The 22,155-nt window shown below is 36.2% G+C and overlaps 1 protein-coding gene across 2 annotated transcripts; it reads right to left on the bottom strand.

The window, feature by feature from the left end:
• Positions 1–1,540: 1,540 nt before the first annotated feature.
• LOC136825763 (tyrosine-protein kinase transmembrane receptor Ror-like) lies at positions 1,541–21,299 on the bottom strand. 2 transcript variants are annotated; one of them, XM_067082609.1, is made up of 8 exons: positions 21,101–21,299; positions 16,604–16,821; positions 14,623–14,843; positions 13,021–13,144; positions 11,175–11,289; positions 6,975–7,110; positions 4,930–5,075; positions 1,541–2,671 (listed from the first exon to the last, which is right to left on the bottom strand). In XM_067082609.1, exons 2-8 carry the CDS (start codon positions 16,770–16,772, stop codon positions 2,644–2,646), a joined length of 939 nt encoding a protein of 312 aa, XP_066938710.1. In that variant the 5' UTR covers positions 16,773–16,821; positions 21,101–21,299; the 3' UTR covers positions 1,541–2,643. The 2 variants fall into 2 exon arrangements, with proteins under 2 accessions (XP_066938710.1, XP_066938711.1); XM_067082610.1 differs by lacking the exon at positions 4,930–5,075 and having other exon boundaries at positions 2,400–2,671; positions 21,101–21,239.
• Between the last annotated feature and the right edge of the window lie 856 nt (positions 21,300–22,155).

The following is a 22,155-nucleotide window of genomic DNA, read 5'->3' as shown; positions in this document are numbered from 1 at the left end:
AAAAAAGGACAAGAGCAAAAATGAAACATGAGGAAAAATAACAAATTATATCAATAAAAGAATGCTGATGATATACCAGTATTCTATAGAAAATACGAAATAAGAATATGGTGTTTTAAAGTTGCATTATCACATGTCCCTACAACCGGCAAGAAAACTGTTCCACACTTTTACAGTGCAGGAAACATAAGCGACTGGCTACTGGGGAATATGAAAACATAATGATGAATATACAAGTACCTAAATTTCTCCATCAAAATGAAGAATCCAGTTATCAAAACAATAATAATTCCTTGAAAAATAAACAAAAATGAGCATGGTTACTACACTAAGATAGTTCAATCTATTTATCACTCGTTTTTTTCAAGTCATAAATTTTACAGATGAAAGCATATATTCAACATTTAATTTTGAAACCTTAAGTCCAATACAGTATTGGCTTTCACTACAGCAAAAGTGAATTTTAAAATCTGCTATTAGAAATGTTTATCTGAATTTCCTAATAACAATTATCTCAAATTTATTGTGCCTTCTTGACATGATCATACTCCCATCTCTGTATGGGATCAACTATACGTAGGTTTTACTTCGAGAAACTTGAGACTGAGAGTAAGTACTCTACAGGATTCCCAATCCTTTGGGCCATTTCTGTGTTGATACTTGTAACTTTGTGAAACATTCATGATATATGCATCCTATAAAATCAGCTTGAAAGACACAAATACCTCAAACCCCCTTATGTCAGCAACTCATGTTTAGACTTGAGTGCCCCTGGCATTGTGTTGATTTTCTACTTTTTGTTGCAAATTTCCTGAATTAGGTCCTGCGCATAACCAAATCTTCAACAACGAGGCCTTAGAAACATACACAGTACCTACAATAACTGGCAACACTTACTTGTTTGAATTTATGGGCATGGGTCCTTTGTTTACAGGGTATGAGACATACCATACCCAACAGTTTGCGTGCTTTTGTCATTCATTTGGTGTCCTTTGTCTGCCGAGTAACAAAATATAATAAGCCGAGGTCTGTTAAACTGAGGTGCCACTTTACAAGCCGTCATACCTCTTGTGCTTGGTTAATGTATTCTCTTGGGCTCACCTTCCATTAGAAGTCCACTACTTATGAAAGTGCTTATTATTCCAAGGAATGCTGCCAACTCCATCACCTTCCGGCATTGAACTTTTTGCAGCTACACCTTCCTTCTCATATAACTCCTATGTACTTTCTTCCCTTCTTAATTACATTTAGGTTATTTATGATTAACGGGTTTGTAAAAATAAATTGATTACTGGTCGGTAATACTATACGGTAAGCAGTCTCATCTTCAGTTAACCTATTCATAACTAGCACTGAGCCACGAGTTTAACATGAGCGCCAAGTCACATTTATAAACTTTCACATGGCTCTTCAAAGCACAAATTATTTTGTATTCTACTTCTTCGTTTCTGTTCTCAAACCAGCAACTATGCTTTATTCCTTAAGATTTAAATTCAGTTCAATTTATAATTATAGTTAGGTTAAATAAAACAAAATTACATAATGTCTGGTCATGTATATTAGGAAACTGTATAAAACACAAAAAATAATTGCATGAACTTCATGCTTTATTCCTATGAACATGATAGAACATCTCAGAAAAACTCATGGCAATAGAATCAGATAATCTGAAGCTTTAATCTCCAAACATGGCGCATATCAATCATCACTAAATCTAAAAAATCACTACCTTTTAAAAATGCATAACCTGTATATACATGAAAAAGTACTCTTCCCTTTGTATACTGACATGCATATCAACAACTGAAGACTACTGCTGGCACTTACTTCAGCAAACTTCTAACTTTATTCTAAAACCAAAGTACCAAGCACTGAGAGTTAGTGACAAGCAAGTTGTTTAAGTTGTTAATCAGATACTTCTAAATGTATTTTAGTCAGTAAAAAGAACATTGTTAATATTTTTATTTTGTAAATTCATGCTAATTTCACTCTTGCCAACAGACCTAGTCAATGAAGATAGACAAAGAGCCAAAGTACAGCAGCTGAATGAAAATATGAAACATTACGGAAGCATTTATTTAATCTATTATACTCATTTTCAGTCTGATGGGGAGGGATGGACACAGAGCATTCTGAATAAAAAAATAACAGGCTCATATCCACAAAAACATTTTTTAAACATATTACTTCAGTTGACACAGTATAGTGACTTAACCAAACCACTGACTAACGATCTTTGCTTTCATGAAGTTGGCTAGAAGGGTTCATTCTTAAAAATATAAAATAATATCTTCTCTGTTAAACAACGGCATTTAAAAAATGCTAATCAATACAATGGCACAAAGCAATCTACCAACCTTGACCAAGCATAAAAAATTATTGAAAATATGTTTGTAATTCAAGTGAATACCACTGTAAGCATGCTTACAAAAAGACAGAATTCCTTTCATCATACAACTACATATCTACATACAAAAGCTCAATATACTAGAGCCAGTTGCACTAAAGAAAGATCTCACGAACTACAGCTGAACCATATGAAATATACCTACCAGTCTAAAGATGTCCATTTCCAAGGATCCTCAAAGGAGACTATAGTAACAGGGACAAACTGATGACTTGTTATGAATCTGGAGAACCTTCCTATGACTTCAGCCATCCAAGCAAATTCCTGACATAAATGATTAAGAATCAGCTATGAAGTTATAGTTATCATCACTAAATCTTAAAAATTCACCAAACACATCACAGAATAATACTAAACCAGTCCTTTCTAGAATGTGACAGGGGGCGATCGTATTTAAGTTTAACTAGTTTGGCGGAGCACAAATTCCCTGCGCAAACTCTGGATCCCGAGAAGCTTGAACTGACATAGCTACAATTCCCAGAGCTAGGCTAGCTAGATAAATAAACAGGCAATTGAGTACTTCACCAAGGAGAGACGCCACAACTAAGTGCAAGCAGACAAAGGAACCCAAACAGTTTGAGGCAGACGGACGCGCGAGATGCGTTCCCAATACGCCCGAGAATGAAACTGACCTGGGTTTATGGGTATGTCTCCTGCCACGCTACCCCCACCGGCATCTGGTGGGGTTGGGTCTCCCGCCAATTGTATCAGCGTCCCAAACAAAGTTTGAAAATTTATATCTCGGACGTGTCGATTTTAAAGAGATAAAAGCTTTCACGGTGTTTTGGTAAGTCATTATAATGAAAAAGTTGGAATGTATAAACAGTAATACAGTTGAAAAGCCCATAAGCTACTGAAAAAAACATTGGGTACAGACTAAAGGCAAACTGCAGGCAATACCATTTACAGAGGCTTGTTACTATGATACCTAAAGAATTTATTTCTCATACACTATGTTTATGCACCTTCCCTTTGTAAACATAACGCTTACCTCCATACACTTCATTTCTAAATTATCAAGAAATTCTTACATCAATATGTCTGTTTTACAATTTATGTAATACCTCTATTATAAAAAAAATCCCGTTGAAGAGGAGAAGATTCCTTTTTAGTTTTTTTTCATGTAAGTGTAAAACAAGACTATATTAACTATAATACTGTATTTACATTCTCATCCCACTGGGTGGGTGGATAGGGAGGGGGGGCATTACTTTACCACCTGAAAGATCCAGATCTCATGAAGATCCAGACACACACTTCAGTTATTTTTTATTGACACCCTAAAAATACTGTATGGTACAAAACATAAACTGTTCAGTAAACATGTGGTACTATATTTCTATTAAAATTCAAAGTATTAAGGCTAAAACATACTTAAAGTAAATTAAATCCACTGAGATAATAAAATATATAAAAACATTTAGCCAAAATGCAATCGAGCCCATTTAAAAAAAGACCTGAAAGAATAAATTGCAAAAATTACTAGAAAATGAGTCCCACAGTGGTGCGGGAGGGGGGTGATGATAAAACCTTATATTTTCTGTTTCTTAATGGCAAAAAAAATTAGGTAATTTCTTTTAACCAACATAGTACTTTATGATTTTTACGGTATACTCATTAATAACTTCATCATCAGTAACACCACTAGAAAAGCGTGTCTTTTTGGTATACCCTTCTGTTTACATATTGCCTATCTTGTTTGGCTGGATACATACTCTTTCTACAACCTCCTTAAAATCAATAAATATGTAGTATGAACTCTTCCTCTTCAAAGAATACTTCCCCTTCATCTGGCATTTATTATGCAAAAATTAAATGTTCCCAGTCACAAAAATGTAAGTGAGAGGCTGTTATGAAATCAAAGAGTAGTCAATAGAGGTTCTACACAAATAAAGCAGCTAAAAAAAATACACTAAGCATCTACACAGTATCCTAATCAGGAACCCTGACAGTTAGCAACCTCAAGCAAGTGTCATCTGATGGGCAACAGATACATTCCAGAAGAGTAATTGAAACTTTAAAAATGTTGTTAAAACGCAGGATAATATAATTTTCTTATGATCAAAAATAAATTTCTTAGTACTTTTTCATTATTCTGCATAATGATTTAACAACTTTATTAGTTACATATAGGGGTAATCCACCAAAATGAAACTTAGACAATCATGCATATGTTTTTCACAAGGCATCACACTCACAGACTAAACATTAATTCAATTCAAATTAATATCAGAACAGAACAATAAAAATGTCTGAAAATCAATGTCTTTGATACCATATGTTAAATGAAAAATATCAAATAGAAAAATAAGATTCCAATAAAGATGTAATTTCTAAAAATTCATTCATTCATAAGAAACATTCTGAAACCCATTTGCTCTCATCTACCTTTCTTCAGATATGGATTTAACAAACATTTATCCATGCATTCAGTTAACGGCTTCTGTGAACACTGTAGCAAAAGTCTCTATCGTCTCTTAGACAGAAAATCTAGAAAAATTAAATTAAATACATCAAAATACCTGAAAGAAGGTCTTTTGTCTGGATTCTCATGCCAGCATTTGAGCATCAAGTCATAAGCATGAGTAGGACACCCATCTGGACATTCTAAAAGATGAAGGGACTTAACTTTCTCCACAACCTCTTGACCTGAGAGACCCTGGTAAGGCTGAAAAAATTAAGACTAAGACTCACTTTCTTTATATATATTTACAAATCAAAATTTATCTGGATGGCAGAGAAAATAAGCAATTACTGTATACTGATCATAACATAAATCAAAGGCTAACATATACACCTCAAAAAAAAAATCTTCTATAGCAACTACCAGTTTCCTAATTAGTAGCATTTTCAATTCTGTTACTCATTCTCTCAAGAGTATTTCTGTCCTATTGTAACATTCCTATACCGGTATACAATTTTTTTTTTTTTACAAAACTTGCTTTTAGGTCTCATATTAAAAATGCTGAAAATGTTAAGGTAAAGGTAATAATTAGGCAATGAAAAAGTTAAAGATTTTGCAATATATATTCTTGAACCGTCATCATCTGCCAGCAAAACCTATCTATATATACTATAGCCTAAGGTTATCCTGGAACATTTAGGGGGAACTGAAAATACAGTATGGAAAATTGGAAAAAATACTGGTTAATTCAGTAACCCAACTGAATGTAGAATACAACAGATTAATTGAACTGGGTTCTAATTAGTAAAATAAAACAATTAAATGTTTCACTTGCTAGAATTCTAACAAATCACTATGGCAGGTTATGCTATCCCAAATAGTTTAAGGATAAACAATAAATACACAAATCAGCTAGCCTACATAGCAGGTGAATAAAACAAGTTTCATATGAATGGGCCTATGAAATAATTAAAAAGAGCAGTGTTATTCAAATTAGCCTAAACTGTTTTACTCTGACGATAACTGAATGTAGCCCAAAACAAAAGCACACACATTAGGCCTGTGGCTATGCAGCCACATCTAACTCATATATAGCAAAGTTCTATTTTACATCACGAGCGAGCATTATCAATGGACATCATGCTTTATTCTTAATAAAAAATATAAATTTTTTTTACCATAAAATTCATGTTAATGACTCACTTGTTGAAACTACAATCAAATTAAAAAGCATATCATCAAATATTCCTAATTATCGCTATCATATTCCCAATTCCTTGGATAAATAAATGGTAAAAGATACACTATTTAATTCAATGACCTACCTACTATCTGCAGGTAACATGTGGTTACTGTGCTTGTGAAGGAGTTGGCCAAAACTTTATCTACACAACCATTTTTCTGACTCTACTATTTTAGTAGTACTTTATAGCCTAGTAACCTATCATTTATGATATGTGATAATTATGGAAAATGCTTTATATAAATTGTCTGACTGCAAATAATTCCAGTAGTGGCCAACAACGTTTCCGGATAGATGAACTCCGGAAGAGGCTCTGCACTGTAACAGGTTCCCCCCTTCATCAGAGAAGATGTTCCACTTACAAGACTACCAGAGACTTCTTTCATCAAGTATGAGAGAACCTTCCTTATTTACTTGCATTTTCTATCTACTGGAATTTCATATGAAGAGGAGCTCTTCCAAGATTTATATATGATGGAATTTTAACAACTGAAACCAAAGTTTATTTCAAGTGCATAAAGCATTCACCAACATCAACATTATCTGCAGTGACTCAGTAATAACTGCTCTGCTCTTTTACAGGTCCCTCAAATATATCTCAAACAATGTAAGTAAAATAACAGAGCCAGTAACTAAAATACCAGAGCCAAAAACACAATAAGCATATGAACAATAAAATAAAAACATAAAACAATAAACACATGTTCAGTAGACAATAACGTGGGTTTCCATTTCAAGATAAAAACTCACTCTCCCTATAATCATGTAATGAGAGAAGTTTATTATGGTCTAATAAAAAAATTAACTGAGACAGATCTGGGCTGTTTTCCCCTTCTGTTTTCTTTGCATAAAAGTATCTTTTATCATATGTATAAAATCAGTATCCTTTACATAAAACTAAATAAAGAAGCAATAATTACCTTTCTTCCATAACTGAAAATTTCCCAAAGTACAACTCCAAAGTTCCAAACATTGACTTCCATGGTAATGTGTGGCTTACATAACACCTCAGGAGGCATCCAACGTATTTCAAGTAGGTCCTCAGCAATGTACATCCTAAAATGAAACAAACTAACATTAACAGAAAGAATCTTTGTGAAAAATGTCTGGTATTAAAAATCTCACACAAGCAGTCTTTATAATTAGGACACTACATGAAAAGTAACATGTAAACAGAAAGACTATACCATATATTTGATTTGTTTTATGAAAGTCTGGTCCTACAACCTGGCACTGGAACCATTTGGTTATTCAGTACTGTGATGAGGATGGTTTAAAGGTAAAACTGTGATATATACAGTTACTAATGATCTAATAATGACCATATATTGGTGCTTCATAATACTCCTGTAAAAACGAGTGTTAAATGAGTATGACTTATCCTCAGTCTACTCAGCCTGGTCTCAAGCCTTGATTTCTCTGGTAAGGTGATGACCAAGAGTCAACCAAAGGGCACAGTCTCTGTTATGTCTCAAGCTTTTCTCGGAGAAAAACTCCAATTGCTTTGCCCTATTTTTAACATAATACTGAACTGGCCTTTCCATGTCAGTATTAGGAACTGAGGGATGATCAATAATGCACTACTCAAGTTTGTCACACGTTTGGCTTCTGCCTAAACCAGTTCATCACTCTTGATAATCAAAATGGGCCCAGCATCTGACAAAACTGGATTGATCTGTAAAGGAAGGCAAGCCAATGAAGCCACCCGTGGATTTTCCAAATACATTAGTGAAAGAGAAGTGAACTGCTTAATGGCTATGAGGGCACTAAAGAACCTGCAATAAATATAAGGTTCTAAAGTCTAGTATGGATTTCTTTTCAGCTGTATAACCTCCATCATTACTGAGTATTTTCTTGAAAACTGCCTCTGGACAAACTTTAGGCCCATTAATCATCCATGTTGGAATATCTAAATATTGTATTTCATGAGCCTTTGCCCCTTCAAAGAGAAAACTGTGCCTTTATAGTTAGGAATATACTTTAAATTTCCTAACTTGGGTTAGGGTATATTAAAGCATTTATACCACATACATTCCTATCAGTCCTATGTATTATGAAGACATTTGACAGGGTACCAAAACAAATCATTAAATGTGCATTCACAAGGCAGAGGATACCAGAAACACTCATTAAGCTAGTAACATTACTCTTACCACACCACTAGACCTACAGTGAAGACTGTGACAGGTGTATAAGCAAAATCTGAGAAATATGTTGGTGTACATCAAAGGGCACCCCTAAGCCCTCTGCTATTTATCATAATAAAAGAAGCTATAAAGTAGTGCACAAAGGGTGTCCCTGGGAGCTACTTTATGCAGATGACCTTGTGTCAACAGCAGACTCTAAGGAAGACGTGGTGGGAATGTTTAATAGGTGGAAGAGTAAAATTGAAAGGAAGACTTAAAATCAATTAGGCAAAAACAAAGCTTATGATGATGGAAATGGAAAGGCAGCAAAGGATATGGTTCAGTCAGAAAACCAGCCATGTGACTGTTGTGAGAGATGTTGGGGTGAACTGTACTGTGCACTGAATGTGACAGACAGTGTCATATGAGGTGCTCTGAATTACAATATAAGCATGGAATAAGAGACAAAGAGATCTGCATCTGAATTACAATATAAGCATGGAATAAGAGACAAAGAGATCTGCAATGCCTGAATAGCAAAAAAAAAAAAAAAAAAAAACCCTGCAGCATGGCCAGAGATACTGAAGTTAGACTCCTGGTGGAGAAACCAGACTTACAACAGATCTACAGGCCTAAACTATTCTATGATGCAGAAACATAGTTGCTGACAGGAGAAAATACAAGAGATTTTAAAAAAGTATAACCATAGGATGTTATGATTCATGACCACAGTACTGTGGAATGATATCATTGCAAATGAGGGCCTAAACGGGAGACATAGTGTACCAAAGTTGGAAAATAAACTGAAATCTTAAAGATTATTCCAATACAATATACTGCAAGTTTGCATTCATATTCATGATCATCAACTCAATATAGTGCATTGTACATAGTTTGCAATAAAAGTCCAGATGGATCCCAAAATATTAGTAAGGCTCTAGCCTTGCTATTTTGGCAATTTTTGCAGTCTGCAACATTGCCATATTGCAAGAATGTGATGAGAAGATTAGGAACATCTGGTCAGTAAAGCAATAAATAAGGATGCAGCAAGACAATCTCTATGAAGGCCCATGAATTTGCAGAAAAGGGTGATACTTGACATCCTGGAACACAAAAGAGCTAAGGCAGAAAGAGCACACAGCAGAAGAGGTGCGAAATTTCATTTACTGTCTGATCCCATAAAGGAAAAAGATAACATAAGAAAGTTCATGATGATGAGAGGCAATTAACAGTAACGAAAAGACGTGATTAGCATTTGTTAGGAGAAACCATTCCACCTTCCATTACAAGGGATAAGAAGACATTCTAACTGAAAAAGATAGGTTTGTTTATGTTCAAATACTGTTTAAAATATTTTATGCTACATCCCTAAGTATTGCTAATACTGAAACAAATTTGAGGGATGAAAATGTAACACCAAGTAAACATATAAGGTACAAGAAAGAGCATTTCTGAGTGCTAGAATCTTTTCAACTCCAACTGGAACTGCTATGAAAAAAGTTTAAGCTGGGACTATCCTCTACATAAAAAATACTTTTGGTTAGTGGTAAGATCAGTTGAGTTCAGACCCTCGCAAGGGCAAAAATGTATCCACAGACAGTGCAGAGGAATCAACTACAATCAAGGCCTCCAGACTGGTGGTAAGGCTACCTTTTGGGCACCTGAACTTGGATTAAATTTCTAATACTAACTACACAGGTTTACATGACCTACAAGGATTCAAGTGGTACAATATCCAGTACTGGACTTAGTTCCTCGTTAGGCGAGTCGGTAGAGTTGTCGGCTAGCACTCGCTAGGCCCGAGTTCGAGTCTCCTACCGGCTAATGAAGAATTAGAGGAATTTATTTCTGGTGATAGAAATTTATTTCTCGCTATAATGTGGTTCGGATTCCACAATAAGCTGTAGGTCCCGTTGCTAGGTAACCAATTGGTTCTCAGCCACGTAAAATAAGTCTAATCCTTCGGGCCAACCCTAGGAGAGCTGTTAATCAGCTCAGTGGTCTGGTTAAACTAAGGTATACGTAACTTAGTACTGGAATTCCTCAAAACAATTCCAAAACTGGCTTAAATTGCTCAAAAAACTAAGATCAGCTTGGCTGGGTACAATGATAATAGCAAAGGCTGATTTCTGGGCCAAGCTTAGATATCACGACACAATGAAAATACAAGGTCATGCAATGAGTACTGCAACACAGAACAGTCACACTTAAGTTTTTCATAAAAGCTGCTGGAGCAACGACACGTAAAACAATGGTTCTCCATGCCAAGGAATGTCTCACTTATCTTTTAACTTTTATAACCATCATCATTATAAAATAGTTTAGCTATAAAACTGAGTCCTATTTCTAGTCTTCCACATGGCTCACCCAAAGGATCTGTACTGATATGAGGTGAAAATTGAATAGAGTAAAAATCCTTTAGTAATCAAACATATCTTGATTGACTGTCCCAGATGGCATCATGAAAGAAATATTTATTTACAAAATAAATCAATAAAGGATACTCTAGCGGAAGGTAATAACTTTTCAATTAATAATATCATTCTCTTCTTAAACAAAATTAAATTGATAAGTAAAATATAATCTTCCCCCTTTTTTCCCTCCCTATTTTTCTTTTTTCTTTCCCTCTTGAAATTTTTTCTCCCCCTTTTTTTATTAATTTATTTATTTAACTACTTAATTTTTTATGTACTCTTTCCCCCCTTCTTTTCCCAGCCCGAGAAGAACCCTAAAAGAGTTCAGAGGTCTGGTTAAACAAATCATTTATAACTAACTAACTATTAAGAGAGCCCAGTGCAAGGCACACTACAGGGGGTTAGTTACCATCTTAAGGGGTCACATTTTAACAACTGCTGTGCTTATCATAACTAAAATTTAAAACTTGGTCTACTGACCAACTAATGGTATGTCAAAATGACAAGGTTCTGAAATCATATGAACATGTACACAAACATATGAACTTTACTGACACCCAACAACCATACTTAACCGTACCTGTTCCACTTAATTTCAGCTTCAGAAATCTTGACCAACAAATTTTCCCCAACATAACAGCTTGAAGCCATTAATGCATTATATACATAGCATCTGCTGGCTAAGTATTCCATACCTGTAACAAAAAGAGACTTACTACAAAATAAATTACAATATTACACTGATTTACTTACAGTTTCTTGTGTCAAAGACCAAAAAGAACATTGTAAGGACATTCTACATTACATGAACTAATATAAACATTAATTTTTTAAAAGAATAATTGATGCATAATTAATTATTGTCATTATCAATTAGGATTTATGAGAAAACTGAATTACATTTTCAGACTTCCATATAGCTGCCCACGGGATTGGTTCTTAGATGAGTGGTGAAAGTGGGAACAAGGTTAAGTCGAAAGAAGTTGGACAGCTAAATGGGAAGAAACCAAAGTGAATTGATGAAGAGCAAAAGGCAGAATGCCATGCAGCCGGAGCAAACGGGACACTGCAAAGAGCCTTGAGTAACATCTACAATACGTCAGTATGCACGCAAGACATACTATTTTATATGTGTTAGACCCCTACAAGATATGAAACTTTAAAGCATATCTATACTGAAATACTGTTTTCCCACATCTCTTTAACCCCACTGCATTAATTTCTGCCTTTTGGTTTTCATCTGTTCCCATTAATCTCTTCCTTTCTGACTCTAGTTTTTTTAACTTTATTCAAATTTTCACCACTCACTTGTAAACAAATCCTTCAGGCAAGCCATGTGTCTACAAATGGTTCACTGGTCTCAAATTTCTTTATAATCATCTTTTCAACTTAATTCCTAATTCATAAAGCTAAGCATAGCTGTTACCTCTTAAATCATTTGCTCCTGAGATAATTTCTCCACAAATGAATAAAGGATTTAACAGCCTCATACTCCAAATTTAGCAAAGGGTTCCTCTATTTTCAAAGTGCAAAAAGAAGGTCCAGCAACCATGACAGACTAATCTTTCCGAGGACAGTAATTCTGAGAGATCAACCTAAATAATCTCGTACTTCTACTCGAGGTGTTATTCTAGCTATCTTAATCAATCTGCAATAATGTGTCTACTAGTAATACCCAGAATCATTTTAACAGAATGACACTTGCATCCCTCTCTCAGTTGGTCTGGATAAGTTCCAAAGGTTAACACTAGGCCTCATTGCCTTGATTCTTTATTATTACTAACTGCCCATCATCATGCAAGGGCTTGTGCTGGCATAAGGCCAGCATAATCTTAACCAACCAACCTGCATCCTTAAAACAACCTAAAAGAATCGTGTCACATCTCTCTTCTGCTGTGTTTCCTATGCCCTCTCCTAACAAATGAATCAAAGTGCAACTGCAACGTTTTTCTCTTGTTACACCGTTCAAACCTTTTAATGTCAATTTCCATTTCAGCGCTGAATGACCTCATGGGTCCCAGTGCTTAGCCTTTGGCCTAATTCTATATTCAACGCAATTCAGTTCATTCTAATCCTTCGGGCCAGCCCTTTGAGAGCTGATAGTCAGCTCAGTGGTCTGGTTAAACTATTTTAATTATAATAATAATAATAATAATAATAATTAAGTAATCAGAAACTCAATTATCTGTAGTTGACTCTGTAAGGGGGTACATCACTTACCATTCCTTACACAGTACACAGTAAATAGTACAAGTTCTTTGCATCATCCCTTAAGCCAAACTGACCAATAAAAAGTTACAGAAATCCTTCTGCTGCTTCAATAAATACCAGTCAAAATTCAGTAACATTTATGAAACTATGGAATTTACACTTTAAATGCAACTAACTCCAGAAAGCCACCACATTCACAGAAATGCAAAACTTACCAGCCGCAACCTGTGAAGCAATCAGATACAACTCATCAATTCTGAGGAAATCTTCTACTTCTCCATTACTGCTAGACTCTTGTAATTTGGGCGAACGAGACATTAAAAACCGTGGTAAACATCCCTGATGGTTAAATTATGTTTATTCTTTTTTGATAATAATGTATATTTTTCATAAAACAAAATCTGAAGCTTTTATAAAATATATGAGAGACTTTTCATATAAATCCATCAATCATAAATAGCCTCTGATGTTTTGAAAACGAAGAAAGAAGAGCTAGAAGATCAACAGCTGAATGGCAATGTGTGCATGTGCACCTTTGACCCATAAGTTGACAGAACTGGCTTCATTCTTTCACATATAACTTGTAAAACAGCTAGAGCACGTGGAGTGGGTAACAGGCACTGTTTAATTATTGATGAGTCTGCTTGAAAAATTCAGTTTTATTTCATAAAAGCTGTAATTGTTTCATAACCAACCCATCAACCATAAGCAGCCTGAAGTGCCATTCAGGTGGGAGGATGAGGGGAAAACAATCCCCAACTGCAAAAAGCCTCAGGTGGATCTAGAATCACTGGGAGAAGAAAAGGCCAGCCAGGAACCACCTGTCTGAAAACAGCCCAAAAATGAAGCAATCGCTTGTAACATGAATATTTCAAAAAATGTGTAAGGAATTAACCATTCAAGAGAGACATACCCACTTGTAATCCCAGAAGTCCATATCTCCAGGAGGCATAATGGATGAATTAAGGAAATAAAAACAAAAGGAGAAAGAAGAAAAATGTAAAAACTCTCTCAGAGGTCTCACATCCCACAACCACAAATGGTCCTTTTAAAGTCTTAATTACATACTCTTTCAATCTTATTAGAAATGTTTCTTTCTCAGACACCCCAAGATAGGCTCTACATAACGAAACCAGTGTGAGACTGGATCCTTTGAGACACTTCTGCTGATTTGTAGAAACGAAAAGCCTGGAATCATTCAATCAAGGATTCTTAGTCCTTACAAAATAATGATGACCTAGGCAAAGATGACAATCCTCAGCATGGCTAGTGAACAGTCCAGGGGGAGCAAAAGATGACCCTAAGACCCTACTAATTGCACTTTTCCAATAAAATCAGGAGGGGGAAAGACCAACAGATGGTCAATCTCTAGTTTGGAAAGTGCATACAATTTGCTCACTTCTCTGGAGAAAATAAAAGACGGTACAAAGGCTGCCTTTATGTCACTGGAGACATAAAGGACTGCAATTCAATCAAAGATACTCAATTGCCATAATATACTAATTCTTTCTTTTTTGTTGCCTTAAATTTCTTATACATGCATTCACTTTACAGAAGACACAAGGAAGAAATAAAATAAGAACTAAAATGGATAATGAGAACACTTTCCCGTTCAACTAAAAATATCACTGAAAGGATACAAAGAACAGAATAAGATGAGAGGATCAAGACTGAAAAGATGAAAATTGATAATTGCCAATATGTTCCTATAGCAATACAGTATTCTAATAAAACAAATATCAGTCAGTTTTGTTTAAATTCACATTAAAATAGGATAAGATTTTTTCTTACAAAAATATCACAAAAGATACACATACCTGTGAACTGCCTTCACATAACATGCAAATTGGCTCGGACTCGGTTATGACACCTAATACACATATTATGTTAGGATGATGCAGATCTGCTAGGAATTTAAGCTCTTGAAGGAAATCAGAACGAGCTGTGTCAGATACGTTTTCCTTCAATTCTCGAACAGCAACTGTTACTGGTAGTTCATCTGGTGATTCTGCTAACAATAGCTCCTTGTATGTCTTGGCTGAAATGGAAAATAATCTTAATGTAATACACGTCAATAATAATAATAATAATAATAATAATAATAATGTAAATAGCAAATTCAATGAACGATACTACTGACTCATGTTCTCTCCAAACCACTTCCAATACGAAAGGGATCAGCTCGAACAATACTCCGGACAAAACAAAATCCGTAAGGATCGACAGTCACAGAGGGTAATCTCACTCTCACCCTTGTCCTTGTCCTTCACACCTTTGCTCACTTTTCTTAGATGTCTCCATTTAGAAAGCTTACACAACTCCAGATATACAAAATAATAGAAGAAAGTTCCAACAGGCAGAAAAGCAGAATGTAACAAGATGTCCACACTTGATGGCAGCCAAAGAAAAAGTGCTTGATGATGGCAAGCGGGTGGGTGGAAGGGGGGTAACCCCAACTCACCCACCTACCTACAGTTAATTAAATTACCTTGTTACATAGTTTAAATGATTTTTCTGACTTGTGCTGAAAAATACACCTACTTAAAAGGCAATGGTTTCATTTCCATAAGAACAATTTCTATTTCCACCACTCCACTCTTGTCAGGAGTACTACCTAAAGCATGCCTAGCTCAGCACACTGCGGGTAGTACTCAAGGCATTTTGCAGTGTTCCCTTAGCCCCTGACTGTATTATTTTCTGCATTCTCAACTTTCATGTACAAAAATATTCTAAGCAAGCCTTCTGAATCTAAGACTGTTATTTGCTAGTCTGGGTAAACTATTTTACAACAATCCCTTCCTCCATTCTTCAAGAACATCCCCCGTGATTATTCTTCTGACTCTTCCAAACCAGCAGCCATCAAATTGAGGCCTTTAGCTTGTGCACTTAGTAAAGATCTATGGAGACCTTTGTCTTGGCTGTCCAAGGTTAGTCTTTCACAAGGGAGAGGAGCTGCACCCTAAACGTAGGAAGCTTAAATATTGCCTGCCTTGCCCAAAAGTCTCATGGAAGTAGTTACAACACAATTTAACACCATTCAGTGTGTTTTACTCTCTTTAGGACTTCTTGCCTTCTGTCTGAGTGAATTTCTGTAATCTTCAGAACTAAAAATGTATAGCATTCTGCTTACAACAAATGCATAAAGTACAGAGATCTAAATATCTTCTTATTTTTCTTTTGTGCAGTATTTATTGAATACATATTCAGTAAATTTTGCCCAACTTTATCTGAAGTGCAAAACCCTTATGTGAAAATATAATGTGTACAATAACAACAACTTAGATGATTCCATTTCACCAGCATCCAAACAAACCTAGGCTGAATTACTTACAATCATTCAAGAAATACAGAATCGTTAAATGTACATACCAACATACTATACCTAACTCCTCTGTATGCAATAAGATAAAAAAGAAAATTTCTGTACATTTATATACAGCACAAACAAAATCTGAACACATAAATGAATCAAAAGTATTCTTAATTTGCTAATTCCTCAGGATCATACAAACACAAAAGCAGAACAGAGAAAATGCATTACTACGAAGCAACAAGCTATTTACACTATGTCAAAGATAATGAATTTCTGCATCAAAGAGATTTTGTAGTATACTTTCTGAGAGAGCTCACTCATTTCCTGTGTGCCACTACATGATTAGCTTTAAAATGCAACTCTTAGTAACCAGCAAGCAAAGGCAATAAGGCATGTGTAACATTTATGGTACACAGTATATCAAACCATGTCATAACATCATTTAAGAAATGGAGAAGAAACATTTGTACAGTCCTACTACTTACCAAAACTTCCTACTCCCAACTGCTTCAAAAATTTTACTCTACATCGGGGAACTTCTGGAACCCCAAAGGAAGAACTTTTGACTTGCTGCATACAACCTGATGACTGCTTTGAGGATTCTGACCCTGAGGTTAATTTCTTTGTGATCTTATTTATTATATCACACATCATCAAATTTGGCAGCTGGTATTTTATGCTGTATAACCTGTTTCAAAGGCACCTGAAAAGATATATACTGATTACAGAAGGCAATAAAAATACAGTTACAGAAGGGGAAATTAGCCTCTATTAGATCATAAAATGATGCTATCCAAATAGAGCATAAAGTATTACAAACTATCTTATTTATCTTTAGTGGTATTTTTCACTACATGCCGTATTCCTTACTGTAGTATAAACACTATTTTTTCCACCATTTTTTACTAGATGATGCTTTGGTCTATACATGCTAATTATACATGTGCTGTATTATACTAGGCTAGAATATGCCTCTGCAACTTAAGGCCTAGGCAAATAAGACTATCCTGTAAAAATTTCCATACACAAAAACATAGGCCTGTTGCCAGGAAACATGAAGCCAAATTTCTTTCAGTACTGAATTAATACATTCTTCCAGCAAACAAATAAGCTATCTCTGCTACATTGCACTAACTTATCCTATGCCAGGCCTAGAAGCTAGCCAGCCAATAATGGTCTAGTAATGAATAAATTAATTGTAAGCTAAATATAGACAAAGCTATCATTAACACAGCTAACCTAATCTCAAGCTAAGTCCCTGACCAAGTTCTGATTCTGAATCCTGTACTTCAAATTTAGCCGATTCATTCATTTTTACAATGTGGCAACTATAGATCTACCATACAGAAATAAAGAGAACATACTGAATATCAGTGGATCTCAAAAAGGGTTTGACTAGAGTACCAAGTCAAACAATTAAATGGACATTAAAACAGAAGATGGTTCCAGAATGACTCATTAAGCTAGTGATGTTAGTAACATAACACAATCTCTCTAGAGTATTGAGTATGGCAGGTACATTAGATGAATCTACGATTAAATTTTGTTGTCAATCAATAATCAGCATTGAACCACTTGCCGTTTATCACACTAATGGAAGATGCTACAAGGGAGGGCTGAAAAGGAGCCCCTGGAAGCTGATTTGTGCTGATGGCTGACTGCTAACTAAAGAATATGAGGAAGAAGTGACAACAATTTGTAAAGGGTAGCAGAGTGGAAAGGAGAGGAGAGGACTGAAAATTAGCATAAGTAAAACAAAGTTTATGGTTATTGAAATGGACACGAAGGAAAAAATATGCTCAGGAAAGTGGTTATATGGTTGCTGTAGGAAAGGTGTGGGGTTGAACTCTGTAATGTGTAACGAGCATTAGAGATGGCGTCATTTGAGGTGCTCAGGATTATAAAATGTATTCTCCAAAACTAACAAAAACCTGAAGTCTCATGTGTCTCAATCAAGAACTGCTAGAATTCTCCTGATGTCAAGAAAAGGAAGACTCCCTCGAGAAAGCTATCCTGATGGCTTGAAAAAAACTGAGAACATCCTGAGCTTTTGCCCAGTCAAAAGTACTTGGCTTGCCATGACACACTTAATTCCAAGATTACACATATGTATACATCAGGAGTTCTAAACAAATGTCATACAACCAGATAGTTTGTGAATAGAACACTGATATTTGTGGGTGCCATACAATTCATAAATGTGATGCAAACTTCTTCTCTATACACATGCTATTTGACAACGCACACACACACACATCCCCGAGCTTTGAAAGAAGCACAAGCCTAGTAAAGCCACTCAGTTTATGGTGGAAAAATGATCACTACCACCAGTGCAGGTCCCTTAAGCTGAACCACAGATAACCCATTTAAGGAATGGAGTTCTAACCCTTGGTGTCCAGCACCATGTGCACATCAAGTGAGAGGGTAGCGGTGACTCTACCCTGCAAGCTTCAGGAGAAGCCTGGGCCTAGTATGCCCACTCATGTAATGGTAGCACAACAATCAGTGCCACTGGTAACGGTCAAATACACCAAGCCGCAGATAACCCATTCATGGGGCAGAGTTCCAAGCCATGGTAATTTGTCCTGCGAAGTGCCCAAACTAAAAGGGGCTGCAGAAGAGCAGGCATGTATCTTAACAGAAAACTTTTACCATCACTACTGCTCCCTGATCCTCTTGTCCTGCCAAGAGCAACCAGATTTGCTGAACAGCAGCACCAATATGCAGTAAATGTGCCACACTGTTGAACTTCTCAGTTCCAGCAGTGTTCTATTCCTCACACCACTGGACTATGAATCAATCTCGCTGAGTATGTCGTGTAATGAGAACTTCAAAAGTTCAAAGAAAGATGCAATGCATTACTGCCCTTAAATGTATTTCTCTTCAGTCTATACTTCCTATTATCCTCTTGAAATTCTTGCAGATGAACACCATATGCGTTGGAAGCTAGAATTTCAAGTCAATGGCCCCTGTAGGTTTATCTCTCCTCTGCAGGAGCTGCAGCCAAGGTCGATGCCACAAAGGCTTCTCCCACATAAGATATGACTGCTACTGAGGGCTCAACAGCCATCACCTCCTTATGGGCGCAGCAACAGCAGATAGCAGCATATAACATAGTAAGGGAGAGCAAAAGTGTTTGGTGAGTGAGGGTCAATCCCCCACTCACCACTACTTAACTACCGGTTAAGTACTTTGCTAACAAGTTTCACTGACCTACCTAGGTTATTCCAGCTCACAAAGGGAAACTCTTATATATAAGGAGATAGTTTGTAGGCTATTTCTCTTAGAATAATTGCTCATTAAAATCCATAAAATGCTTTCCTGCATATCCATAAGATTTAGAGTACTCCAGTCAGACTGAGTTATGCTTAGGGGGTTCCTGCTCCCAGTCATGTGAAAACCCTCCACAGTACCTTATGTTAGGTTAGGATGTATCCTTGTTGAAATAGTTTCATTTGCTTATTTCAATACATTTTTTATATAAATTTTTGGTTAAAAGCATGTTACTGGGACTCCTTAGATCCAGTTTGCTGAATTATTCTGGGGGGAGGGGGAGGGGGAGGAGGGAAGTGGCAAATAACAGAAAAAATAGGCTGGTTCACAAAGACAATTAGGCCTAGGCCTAAGCTTTGACTGGTATTTTTTACAGTAAAATTTTATAAGTTGCCAATAGACTAGGCATTTTTGCATGAAAAACCATTTTGGGTTGTTCATGCAAAAATGGCTGGGAAATGATAGAGGACTAAAAAATCCTAAAAATACCAACCTAACGTAACCTAGGGGTGTTTACTGGTTAAAATTTTGTCGTATTAGCTATGGAAGGGGGAGGGGGCCAGTATTGTCTTACCATATGTCACAATTTTATTAATTTTTTATTTATCACATGCGCATAGAATTTATGAGGTTCAAAATAATGAGAATGAAGAGCTCTTTCCAAAAATGTAGGTTACAATTTCATATCGAGTCTTATATTGGCAACTTTTAAAATAATAGCTTTTTTACACTATTATTTGGTATTGGAGTTTTATGCTACCACCTTGAGTCTCCTCAACATGATTACCCTAGTGCAAAACTCAAAATCAAATACATCACAAACTTGCTGGTGCGGTGATATTTACCGTCTTTTGTTTACATACACTGTGAGGGGTCAGGGCTACTGTAGGCCTCGGACTGGTAGGCATTTCAGTAAAATTACAGTTTCGGTCAGATTCGCATTTCCGATATAAAAATATATTGTCCCTGGCGTAAATAGTGTGTTTTCAACGAATTTGACCTTTATTTCCTCCACAAATTATCAAATTTAGAGATAATAAAACCACATGTAAACTGCAGTTTAAGCCAAGGATCTTTTGTCAGTGAGGGGGTGGTGGAACGGTGCTGCGCGCCTTATCTGCGAAAATAAAGATTCTTGGCAAGAACGTTCATTCTGGCAAGCGGGTATTGTCGCGCCGCAAGCACCCGCCACGGGTCTAGCATGGATGTGCATCGGGAGAAAAACTAACATGGCAGCATAAACACTTCCCTGGGATAACAAGAAGGAACAATGTTCACCGGCAAATGTCTCCGTAACCGTTAATTTGCGCAAGATTCAAGAAAGTTTTTCATAAGAATCATCTCAAAAATGAATAAGTAAAAAAATATGTATCCGAATTTGACCGAAACTGTAATAACACTGGCATTCCGGGAGGAGGCACTTCTGGGAGAATATGGCTAACCAGACTTACCTACCATTACTTACGGTAACCTCGGGCGCCGTGCCCTAAATTGGCACGGGGGGCTTCGCTCCCCACCCTAGACCTTCCCTAGTAGTTCGTGACCCCTTACTCTGGTGCTGAACACGGCGCTCATGAGAGCGGAGCTGGTATTATACAGAGCTTTACAATGAGAGAAACTAACGTCAGAAACATTCAAAGCAGACATTAAAACGCACGAAAATGACATTTTCAAGTTTTAGCTAAACCTGGTGTTTAAGCCGGCCTCACCTAAGCAATTCCTAAACACTGTGCAACTGCGTGCCGTGCTATCCTACTAGGATTCCCTTAGTAAAACCCATGACATTAAATTTCAGAGATAATATCAAATAATTATTATCTACGTAGACACAACGTCCATTCACGAGGTACCTGACGCTGCCATTGTTTACAAAAGTCAGTTTTGTTTCTGGCGCGGTTCGGCGGCTTCTTTTGGGGGCGCCATTCCGGAACAAGGAACTAAACAGGTGCGTTTAATTTGTGCGGACGTTCTTCTTTCGGTAATCTCTATTTGACGACTGCCGAACTACTGTACAGTTGGAAATATATATATATATTTTATTTTTTTTAGAATAACTGAAGACCACTACCGAGGCATAGTTCACGCCAGTCGCCGAATGGAATAATTACAGCCTTGTTTATGTTTTTGTTTGTTTATGCCTTGTGTTTATGTTTATGATAGCTCTTCACGTCGCAACACCCAAGGCGGTTCCTGCATGCACGCTTTTCTGGCAGGCAAATGTCTTGAGATACCACCAGTAACTGCAGTCCCTCAACCTTCGTGGCTTTAGGGTATCCAGCTGTTCCGGCAACAAAGTTGTTTCTTACATTTTGTGGGAACAAAATATTAAAGTGTTTTGTATTTTTCGTAAGTATATCAACAAGAGAATTTTATCATAATACCACCTCATACACCGCAAAGTACTTGATGCCATATCAAAATGTGCTGGTTGACGGCAGGTTGTTACCAGGCTTTGACAGCTTATGGTTCATACCGCGGATACGGAATACTACTACATGAGCCTCGGATTTAAATACCTATGAAAACTGCAAATTAATTTCAAATCTGATCATTTTATGATATAAATTTAGTATGCAATATTCTGTTCACTTTACCCATAAAAATTGTTTAGTAACTTCTTAATGATGAAAACATGATGGATACCATTAAGTGCCCAATATTTTGTTCTGAACTAAATTTATTAAATTTTTCCCTAAAAATTGTCTAGCAAATTTTTAATGATGAAGACACTTTAAGTAAACAGCTGTCTTCATTGTCGCCGTCA

This window comes from Macrobrachium rosenbergii, chromosome 39, assembly GCF_040412425.1.
Source record: "Macrobrachium rosenbergii isolate ZJJX-2024 chromosome 39, ASM4041242v1, whole genome shotgun sequence".
Lineage (NCBI taxonomy): Eukaryota > Metazoa > Arthropoda > Malacostraca > Decapoda > Palaemonidae > Macrobrachium > Macrobrachium rosenbergii.
Note: the sequence above shows the minus strand (reverse complement) of the source record. Positions and strands in the feature narration are given on the sequence as shown.